At 31.3% G+C, this 11,442-nt stretch overlaps 2 protein-coding genes across 2 annotated transcripts; both read left to right on the top strand.

Moving 5' to 3' along the window:
* Positions 1 to 272: 272 nt before the first annotated feature.
* On the top strand, positions 273 to 1,706 carry LOC150033364 (disease resistance protein At4g27190-like). Its single transcript, XM_090306211.1, has one exon. It carries the CDS (start codon positions 273 to 275, stop codon positions 1,623 to 1,625), a length of 1,353 nt encoding a protein of 450 aa, XP_090162337.1. The 3' UTR covers positions 1,626 to 1,706.
* LOC120087806 (uncharacterized) lies at positions 1,677 to 10,983 on the top strand. The gene is made up of 7 exons (XM_090306210.1): positions 1,677 to 3,065; positions 3,365 to 3,862; positions 3,953 to 4,711; positions 5,223 to 6,056; positions 6,192 to 6,253; positions 6,720 to 6,768; positions 10,763 to 10,983. The coding sequence occupies exons 1-4, from the start codon at positions 1,677 to 1,679 to the stop codon at positions 5,322 to 5,324; spliced, it is 2,748 nt and encodes a 915-aa protein (XP_090162336.1). The 3' UTR covers positions 5,325 to 6,056; positions 6,192 to 6,253; positions 6,720 to 6,768; positions 10,763 to 10,983.
* Positions 10,984 to 11,442: the final 459 nt, after the last annotated feature.

The following is an 11,442-nucleotide window of genomic DNA, read 5'->3' as shown; positions in this document are numbered from 1 at the left end:
ATGTAATAGAAAATTAAAACAAAAATATTTTGAACTGGGATTATTCCTAAAAATCAAATTTTAATATTTAATATTCGATAAATACTAAAAAAAAGAAAAAAAACAAACATTGCCATCGAGTAGATATATAGCTTTTATGTAGGTTAATCCATTATTCTGATGATAACTGTTTCATTCTTGATCTATACATTTATACAGTTTAACCATATTCATTCAACAGAAAATGAAAGGATAACCAAGAGTTTAAAGGGAGAAAAGAAGAATAACAAAAAATGGCATTTTTAATGGATGTTGCAGTAGGCATTGTAACAGAAGTGGGAAAGTGTGTCTTTAAACCTATTGGACATCAACTTGGTTACATTGTTTTCTTCAATAGAAACAAGGAAGAGCTTAAAGAGCAACTTGAAAATCTTGAGACTACTAAAAGGGATGTGCACCGAAGGGTTGAAGAGGCAAGGAGCAATTCATATGCAATCCATGCAGAAGTTTCAAAGTGGTTGGTCGATGTGGGTAATGCATTAGTCCATGATGAACTATCCAATTCCAATCCATCTTGCTTTAACTTGCACCAACGACACCAACTAAGTAGAAAAACAAAGAAGAGGACCACTCATGTCCTTGAACTCATAAACAAAAGAAACAACTTTGTGGAAGTTGGTTGTCCTGAACCTCTTCCAGATACTGAGAATACTATTATTCCTGAAGGTTATCAAGTTCTAGGATCAAAAACATCAATGGCCAAACAAATTAAGGATGCACTTGCAAAACCTGAGGTGAATAAGGTTGGAGTCTATGGTATGGGAGGGGTTGGAAAAACTTATTTGCTCAATGAAGTTAAGACATTGGTGTTGGAAGAAAATTTGTTTGATCGAGTGATTGATGTGACCATAGGTCAATCTAATGGTGTAATGGAAATGCAACAACAAATTGGAGACATCCTAAATATAGAATTGCCAAGAAGTAAGGAGGGAAAAGCATCCTTTCTACGGAATAAGTTGATGGAAATGAAAGGTAGTATCCTCGTTATGTTTGATGATTTATGGAAAGAATATGATCTTATAAAAGAGGTTGGAATTCCATTAGGTAAAGAAGGATGTAAGGTACTTATGACAAGTCGAGATCAAAACATATTAACCAATAACATGATCAATAGAACTGAATGTTTTGAGGTGACTTGTCTAAACGAAGAAGAGTCTTGGAAGTTTTTTACAACAATCATTGGTGATAAGTTTGATACAACCTATATGGAAATCATTGCAAAAGAGGTGGTAAGAGAATGCGGAGGATTACCACTTGCACTTGATACCATTGCAAAAGCATTGAAAGAGAAACGAATAAATTACTGGGAGGATGCTTTAAGTAAATTGAAAACTTCCAATGCAGTGGGTATTAAAGGTGTGACTCATAAAGTTTATGCTTCACTTAGACTGAGTTATGATTATTTGGATGGAGATGAATCCAAGATACTATTTCTTCTTTGTAGTGTATTTCCAGATGACTATATGATTTCTACCAAAGATTTGCAAGTGTATGCAATGGGTATGAGATTGTTGAGAAGGGTAAATACTTGGGGTGAAGCAAAAAATAGCATAATTAAATTGGTTGACGATCTTACATCTTCTTAGTTACTTCAAGTTCAAGTGTACAAAGATACAAGGTACGACCAATATGTTAAAATGCATGATATAGTTCGTGATGTTGCAATATACATTGCATCGACAACAACTAACATGTCTACACTCTACTATGGATCTAAACATAGTGAATGGCCAGATACGGATAATTGTGGATCTTATCGCGCAATCTTTATTGACTGTAAGAACATTTGCAACTTTCTCCCAAGCATGAAGTTTCCAAAACTTGAATTGTTAATATTAAGATTTTCTACTAAACTTTCAGAGGTATGTATTGAAACTATAGATGCCTTTTTTGAAGGAATGAAAAATCTTAAGGTTTTGGACTTGACAAAGATCCATGTTCCATCAGTATTATGGTCATCATTAAAGAAACTTCGAACATTATGTCTTTCACAATGTGAGTGTAAGGATATTGATAAAATTAGTCATTTAAAGGAATTGGAGATTTTGAGGATTATTAGTTGTGAGGGCATCACAGAGTTACCTGCAACTATGAGTGAATTGAAACAACTTAAGGTATTAGTTGTGTCAAAATGCTACAATTTGGTGGTGATTCACCCCAACATTATTTCAAGCTTGACCAAACTAGAAGAGTTGGATATACAACTATGCTTTCAAAAATGGGGAGAAAAAGTAAGGTATAAGAATACATGGATTCAAAATGCACGACTTTTAGAAGTGAATTATCTGCCGCATCTTTCTATATTGAAATTACAGATTTCGAAGGCTAACGTTGGCTTGGAAGATTTGGGGTCACAAACTTTGAAGAAGTTAAGAGAATTCTTTATTTGTGTTGGTACGGATCATTTCAAATTTGAATCATGGAAGAATAATTCTGACAAATATGAAAAAACTTTCTTGCTTAATATGGAATTGCAGATGAGTTTAGTTGATGGGATGGTATTTGACAAATTATTCGAAGGAACTGAACAGTTGAAGATTGTAAATGATTCTAAAGGTTTTGCAAATGTCATTCTCAAAGCAAATGGAAATGGTTATCCTCTATTGAAGTGTCTCATGATTGATGGCAATTCAAAAATGTCACATCTGATAGGAAATGACTTCACTTCTTTGGAGTGTTTGAGTCTTAGTGAAATGATGTTGTTGGAGAGTATAGTTCCCAAGCATGCTTCAACAAATCCTTTCAATAAGCTAATAGTTATACAAATAGGAAGTTGCAAACAATTAAGGAATCTTTTCTCATTCTCTATTTTTAAAGGCCTTTCAAATCTTCAAGAGATTAAGGTGACTTATTGTGATATGATGGATGAGATTGTATCCGTCGTAGAAATTGAAGATCAGACCACCATTTGCACTTTTCCTTTGACAACATTACACCTCGAGGGTCTGAATAAAGTTACAAGTTTCTGCACCAAACCATTCATCCAACAACGTCCACAAACTATAATTCCCTTCTTTGATCAACAGGTATGTAACATAAAATTTTACTCTTTACCTTTTATTTCCTACTTTAATAAATCATTTTTGTTTGTTTATAGTTTTCTCTTCTTTGTTTCTTTTTTTGAAACTAGCATTATACTATCTTTCAATATATGATGTATATATACACATACATATATGTACGTATGTATGTATGTATATATATATAAATAAGTTTGTTAGAAAATGGAAACGTATAAATTGTTGGTTTTTAAAAAAAAAAAAATCAAAACAATTGCTAAGATTATGATAACTGTTTTAATTGAAGGATTACAATAGTATTGCAGGTTTCATTTCCTGAAATGAAGAATTTAACTATTAAAGGAGGAAACAATTTGGAGATGTTATGGCATAATGATGGACCGACTGCAAGTTCCTTCTGCAAACTTCGATCGATAAGTATTGGAAATTGCAACAAGTTGAGATATATATTTCCTTGGAATATAGTGACATCACTTGCTCTTTTAGATACATTGTTTATCTTTTCTTGTGAGTTATTAGAAAGCATATTTGAAATTGAAAAGCCGAGCGTTGGTGATACAATAGCAATGTCGTTAAGAAAAGTAGATTTAAATGGCCTACCAAATTTAAAATACATGTGGAACAGAGATGTTTGTGATGTTATGGCATTTCCAAAACTAAAGGAAGTCCTTGTGACTGATTGTCCGGAGATGAAAAGTATTTTTCCAGCTTCCTTCCCCCAATATATTGAAGCAGTTGAAAGGTTAGAAGTGGATGAGCAAAATGAAATATTTCCGGTAGATAAAGCATTAAAGTTGGGAGAGGTAGTTGATATATCTTCAATATTGACAATTTATGTTTGCAAGAATTTTGTACGTTTCAATTGGATGTAATTAACTCAGTGTGTTCTGTAGGTTGTATTGTTTCGAAACTTGAGAAGTTTGAAAATGACTTGTAAGCTGGCAACAAAGGAGAGCTTTTGGGTGATATCAAAGTTTCTCAAACTTGAAAGTATTACATTGGTTGGTTATGAAGAAGGTGATAAAATGGTTTCTCTTCCATTAGAAATGAGTGAAGTATTATACAATATTGAAGAACTGAAAATTGAAACTTGCTTCCAGTTGGTATACATATTTGGAAATGAGACAGAAAATGACAATATCCAAAGACGATGTGCACATTTGAAGAAGTTAAAATTGAAGAATCTTCCCAAGCTTACCAATGTGTGGAAGAACGTGAATCAAATGACCACAATCACATTCTTCAACTTGGCTGATCTTGATGTCAGTAATTGCAATGGAATGATGAGTTTGTTCAGCTATTCAGTGGCAAAGAATTTGGTGAATCTTGAGAGAATTAAAATATATGATTGTAGAGGAATGACCTCTATAGTTACAGCAGAAGAAGAAAATGGTGTAATTGTCCTCAACAAACTTAATAGTCTAGAATTAAATGATTTACCTAGACTAACATGTTTTTACTCTGGAAAATGCACACTTCAATTTCCCTGCTTGAACTTATTGAGGATATACAGATGTTATGACATGAAAGCATTTTCATATGGCATAATAAACACTCCCTCTTTGGAATACATCGGGATTGGAGGAAACAGGATCTCAGTATCACCAACGCGAGGGATAAATGACATTATCCCAGAGTTTTCCCCATTGGAGGTATGCATATATGTTTATAACAAACATTATTTATTATTTATATTAGGGGTGTACATGAGTTGAGTTGGGTTGAGGATGCTTTTTTGACCAACCCGATCATATATATTCAAAACAAACATTATTTATATTAGAGGTGTATATGGGTTGGGTTGGGTTGACGATGTTTTTTGGACCAACTCGAAAATTTGGGTTGGTTGGGTTGACAACTCAAATGACTAAAATAAAGTCTCTAATCCAACCTAACTCAACCTTTAAAATTCGGGTTGGGTTGGATTGAGTTGTAAGGTTATAACTTATTTTTTTCTTTTTAATTAAAAATATGATGACTAATAATTAAAATTAACTCAATAACAAAACTAACTCAACCTAATCCTTACATTTTGGGTCGGGTAATCCGGATTATTCGAGTTGTCGGATTATTTGAACACCCTTAATTTATATATTCACCCATTTCTTTGTTTTGAATCTACTCTTAAGGATTAATGAATTTAAAAACTCCGTTTCTTTTCAGATTGATCTTATTCCAGGTATGAGCATTTTGAATTTGAGCTTGAAAACAGTGAAGAAGGGCGGTTGGCGTAAACCAGTCATTCACTCGATTCAAAACTCTTAGACTCATTGGTTTTGAGGATGACGACATAGATTGTTTGCCATTGGAAATAATTGAAGTATCGTACAATTTTGAAATTTTTGAAATACAAAATGCCTTTCAGTTGGTACACGTGTATAGAAATGAGGAATTAACTGGAAACAATCATGTTCTAAGACATGCAAAGTTGAAGAAGTTGTGTTTGTGGGATCTTCCGGAGCTTACGCACGTGTGGAAAGAAAGTAGTGAAGTCACTCCAATTAGCTTTGATAATTTGGAAATGATCGATGTAGGGAGATGTGAGAATTTGAAGTGCATATTGCCATCCTCAATCACATTCTTAAACTTGCGGTATCTTGACGTCAACGATTGCAATGGAATGATGAATTTGTTTAGCTCGTCAGTGGTAAACAATATGAGGAATCTCAAACACCTTGACGTATCTGATTGTAGAGGAATGACATCTATAGTCGCAGCAGAAGAAGAAAATTGTGAAATTGTTTTCCAACAACTGTATTTTCTGAGACTTCATAATTTACCAAGGCTAGCCTGCTTTTACTCTACAAAATGTATGCTTAAGTTTCCATCTTTGAATATGTTGCTCGTAGTTAAATGCAACGAAATGAAGACATTTTCAGTTGGAATAGTAAGCACGCCCAAATTGTATTCCATCAAGATTGGAAGAAGCTACTTCAAAATCTCATCAGCAAGGGACATAAATGTCATTATCCAAGACATTTTCGCACAATCCAACAGGCACACAATCATATATTACTTTTTTTTTCCTTTTTTGTTTCAAATATAATTTCACTACAAAGACAATATTTTTATATGTTGTTTTCACATTCTAATTTCCTTTTTGTTTTAAATTTCTCCTTATATATTCAAAAGGAAGGAAAGCGAGGAGACGGTTGAAGATTAATTCAACCTGTGAAAGACTTTTCATCATACAGGTATAAGATTCTCAAACGTTGCCTTAGTTAAATTATGATTAACGTTTTCATTATATATATATGGAATCTTAGTCTGGATAACTAAACTAGAAGATGAGGGATCGAACCTCTGAAATTTAGATAATAAGGGATCATATCTCAATTGTTATTGAACTAAGCTCATTTTTGAATTATTAATAACGGTTTTATTTGTAGTTTTATATTCCTAAAATGTTATGATTCTTTTCTCTCAAGTTCTTTATCATGATTGCCACGATCCGTAAAGAAGCACTTGAAATCTTAGATAAATTGGTTCAAAAAACACACAAGTATTTTTAGTTTTCAAACTGAAAGTTGATGGCAAAATATAAAATAAATAAAAAACCTTATATATGAAAGTAAGGTTTACAAGTTTAATTTTATAGAAACAAGTGGTTATGGAATCATAATTAACTATTCACATTTGCAGTGATTGTTATATCTTTAGGTTATCAAGAATGGAGAAGAAGAAAATGTATTGGTTCTATCATTTAAAGGTGCGTTTCTTTGAGAATGATTGTTCTATAGATTTCATTTTAGCATGATTTTTCAATAACTGTTTTCCTAGTTTCAATGTCACTCTCTCTGTTCTAGAAATAATAAAATTTGACACTATTATACTCTTAATATGAGGGAAAATATATATGGATGCATGAGAATTTTGAAATTAGAGACCTCTTTCAATAAAGGGTACAATAATGTGTCAATCAATTTAGGTTATACTAGATCAAATACATTTTGTAGCATGTTGTTGATATGTTTTCATGATTCAAAAAATGTCCCTATTATAGTTGATGCAATTGCAAAATATAATAATCATGCCAAAAGTACTAGAAGATATAGCACAATATAAAAGAATTTATAAATATAAAAAAATTAGATAATTTAGGCCTCTAAGTCTATCAGTGATACACCATATCTAGTAGAAGTCTATCAGTAATAAAGTTTATCACTAATAGGAGTCGGTCATTGATAGAGTCTATCACTCATAAGTTTTGTCATATTTGAATTTTTTTAAAAAAATATTCTTATACATTTAATTATTATCCTTATAAGTATTACCAATTATAATTTGAGATTGACAACTGCTAAATGTTAGGGTAAAATAAAAATTAAAAAATAAAAACAAGTTGGAAGGAAAGAGTTATGTTTTAGAAAGGATATTGTTAGATAAGAAAATAAATTTTAGGGAGAAAAGTTTGGAATAGATTATATATTAAACCTCTATCAGAAATTAATAATACAAGTTTTTCTTCTTTCCTTAAAAATAATAAATATGTTTGCATGTTGTTTTTAAATATAGGAGAATGAACCAAAATATTTACAAATAATAGTAAAATATTAATAATAAACACAGATAATAGTCTATTGTTGTCTATCGTGATCTATCACAGATACACTGTGATATTTTGCTATTAGTTGTAAATATTTTTAGCATTTTTATCATTTAAAATAAATTTTCTATGTTTGTTATAGATTTTTCATAATTTTTAATTGAATAAACGAAACATTTTTCAACAAAAAAGAATAAAGCATATACTAGGATGGAAATTAAGAATTCAAGAGTTTGATTATTTAATATTCTTAAGGTCATAGTTTAATTCCTTTGGGAGGAATAAATTAAAACCAAATATACTTTTTAGTGGTTTATGATCACTAATAATTGTATGCTCTCTATTTATTTTAATACCCATCAATAAAATATAGGATATTTAGATTCATTTCATAATATTTCTGTTTCTCATTTTCTGTTTTTTTGTTTTATTTCTCATTTTTCAAAAAACAGACTTATTTTAAAATCGTGCTATTTTCTTGTTCGTAAATTTTTGGAAATATTTTAAAAAAGAATATTAATGTCGAGAAATTACAAATAGTAGTTTCTAGATTTGTTTCTAGTATATCATCCGTTTCTTAAATCAGGCAAAATCCACCTTTTTTTCTGTTGGTTGATGGGCGAGCCTACATATTTTTTTTGACCAACTGGTTGTGTGATCCAATCCTAGTTAAAGTAAAAAAATTTCTTCTTTTTTTTTCTCGCTTTTTTATATTTCTTTTACTCTTATTTGTTTTATTTTGTATTTTTGATTTATTTATATACTAGTTTATTTTTTAATTTTAAAATTTTCCATATTTCGACTTATATATTGTTTTCATTTTCAAATTAAATTTTTTTTATATACATATTTAAATATTATTTAAATTTTGAATTTTAAATTCTGCAAAATGTGTGTTTATATATTATTTTAATTATATAAATTTTCTTCAATAAAACATTCGTTTATTTTCGTTTTAGTATTGTACAACCACAACATTTACACTCTAATATAATTGAGTTAGATTTGAGTGAGAAAGATATAAACAATTGTATTATTGGTATTAAACTATATTAGAATTATTTGTATGTTTTTTTTTCACAATACGTGGAATAGAGGAATCAAACCTCTAACTTTGAGGTTGAGAATACAAACAATATGTCAGTTGAGCTATATTCAATTTGGCAAGAATTGTTTGTATTAGATAATGTAAATATTTTATATATTAATTTATATTATATAACTAAATTGTACTTAAACTATGAAATCAGGGGAAACAAACTAAAATAGTAAGGAAAAAGTATATAAGAAATGAGAAATAGTTATAAACAAATTTATGTTTATGTTTTTTTTTCTTTAAGTAACGAGAAACACAAATAATTACCAATTATATTCCTATTTCTAATTCTTAAAAAAGTAAGAAATAAGGAATAAGTAAACTCTCCAATTTCGTTTAATTTCGCCAAATTAAATGTTTAATTATATCAAATACAACCCTAGTTTGAATTAGAAACTCTCCAAATTTGTTTAATTTCACCAAATTAATGTTTAATTATAACAAATACAATTATATAAACCCTAGTTTGAATTGGAACTTATTCAAATCCAAACCCTAATTTCAATTTGAACATTTTCAAATTGAAATTCGATTTGAACAATTCAAATTGATATCTTTCCAAATTCACTCATTTATTAATTCAAGGTGTTCATATTTTACGAGCCAGTAGAGGGACATTATGGACCTATAGATCATGAGTTCCAACGATTTAAGATTAATTAGCTAAAACTCTTTAGACCAAATTAATCAGTATTCGTTAACTATCAAGTCACTACTATAGCTCGATAGTTGCACTCTTCTCACTGTAGATATATTTGTGTCTATTGAATTTAATCATAATCAGTAAGTCGACCCTCCACATGTTGTTCGTAATAACGACTAGGTCAATATATTGTTTTACCCCGATATTAGGTCTTGTTTCTTAAGTTTCACTGATCCTTTAATGAACAATTGGTTTATGATCCAATCACTAAACTAGATCCCGTTTGAGTCAATGAGAGGGTGAGACCTTTTATTCAAGACCTAGATTCAATACTTAAGAGAACAACCTTTCTTCTATTCTTAAACTGAGTAGTCGTGAATTCCTTATTGCACACTATGTTCCCAGTTATCTACCCGATTTTACCCCTAAAGTAGTAGACTTATAGATCCGGTGTTGTTAAGCCAACTCTCACCTATGCAAATCTAAGGATAATCCCGAATAAATAGGAATTCGTAGTTAGCTTAAGATTAAGATCGAGTTACCTAGGTCATCTAAGCGAAATAGTCAGTGTTACACGAACGAATCAGGATCATTTTGTTAGTAGCACCTTTACAACAACTTGTAACAACTACAGAGTGGGTTGTATCCAATAGTTTCCAAAGTAACGCATCTCTCTTTAATGTTATATTTATGCATTGACTTAAAATGCTTCTAAGTATGTTATGTTATATACTTCAATGATCATGAGTATGCGCTAGTGTTGAATGTCTTAGGGCAACTAAGTCTTAGTAGAGATGAGAATGTACCTCATAATATATGAATAGCTTAGTACTGAAGAACTAAATGTGAAGGTACTGGGGCTATAGACATGAGTTCTAATGTTAGGATCTAGGAGAAAGGTGATGGACAGAGGCGACACATCTTATCCTAGGAAACCATGAGAAAGACTAGGTAAGGTGATGGACAAAAGTGACACACCTTAACCTAGGTTAATATAGGGTAAGGTAATGGACAAAGATGACACACCTTAACTTGCGTTAGTATGAGGAAAGTTAGGTGGAAGGTAGTGAACAAAGGTGACACACCTCAACCTAGAGTAGTACGGAGAGTTGGACAAAAGGGTTCCTTCTCTCAGCTAAGTAGTATGCAGTTAAATAAGGTAGAGAACAGTCAAGAGGATTCACTCCCAGATAAAAGGCTAAGTATTGGAATTGAGCAAGAGGGCCACTCTTAACTGAGGAATAGTCCAGTTATGTATAGCTATGATCTGTTATGTTGTAATGTTTATGTGAATATTGTTTATATTTCCAGTTAAAGCTTTCAGTTTTATTATCAAATTAATGTATGATACTTATGTTTAAAATGTTGGTCACTCATTGAGATTCTAACTCATGTTTTCAAAATGTTTTCCCCTTCAGGTAGTGGTCACTACCCAGAAGACATCTTCACTGTTGCTTTGCCACTCAAAGACACTGGTTGAAGGAAGTTTGATTGATGACTTTGTAATTGTTAGTACACATGTGTCTGTCATACGGGGACTAGTGTTGTATGTTGGGTTCACTAAGTTGTAATGTACATAAGTGTATGTATGAACAATGTTATGAAACCCTGTAATGTAAATGTGTTAAGTTTCTAGTAATTTATGTAGTATGTATGTGAAAATGTATGTATACAGGGTTTAAAACAAGCTAAATAGGTTTAATTAGGCAGTAAGTGCTGGCAAAAGGATTGGTAACTACTATCATCACATCTTCTTCCAGGTTAAGAGGGTAATTTGGGAGGGGGTGTGACATCTGCACTAAGTCAGACATCTGTTATGCAATGGGAATAGTTAGTAGGTACCAGTCCAATCTAAGGTTAAACTACTGGATTGCAGTTAAAAATGTCCTCAAGTATCTTAGGAGAACGAGAGACTACATGTTGATGTATGGAGCTAAGGATTTGATCCTTATGGGGTATACTGATTCTGATTTTCAAACTGACAAGGATTTTAGGAAATTCACATCAGGATCAGTGTTTACCCTGAATGGAGGAGTTGTGGTATGACGTAGTATCAAGCAAGGGTTGAGTATGTAGTTACTTGTGAAGCAGCAAAGGA

The sequence above is a fragment of the Benincasa hispida genome, chromosome 10, assembly GCF_027475165.1.
Source record: "Benincasa hispida cultivar pf3 chromosome 10, pf3_genome.v1.1, whole genome shotgun sequence".
Classification (NCBI taxonomy): Eukaryota; Viridiplantae; Streptophyta; class Magnoliopsida; order Cucurbitales; family Cucurbitaceae; genus Benincasa; species Benincasa hispida.
Note: the sequence above shows the minus strand (reverse complement) of the source record. Positions and strands in the feature narration are given on the sequence as shown.

Coding starts and splice junctions, on each gene's coding strand:
- LOC150033364 (XM_090306211.1), top strand. CDS start 273: ATGGCATTTTTAATGGATGTTGCAGTAGGCATTGTAACAGAAGTGGGA.
- LOC120087806 (XM_090306210.1), top strand. CDS start 1,677: ATGCATGATATAGTTCGTGATGTTGCAATATACATTGCATCGACAACA. Junction 3,066..3,364: donor TTCCCTTCTTTGATCAACAG/GTATGTAACATA, acceptor ATAGTATTGCAG/GTTTCATTTCCTGAAATGAA. Junction 3,863..3,952: donor AAGCATTAAAGTTGGGAGAG/GTAGTTGATATA, acceptor TGTGTTCTGTAG/GTTGTATTGTTTCGAAACTT.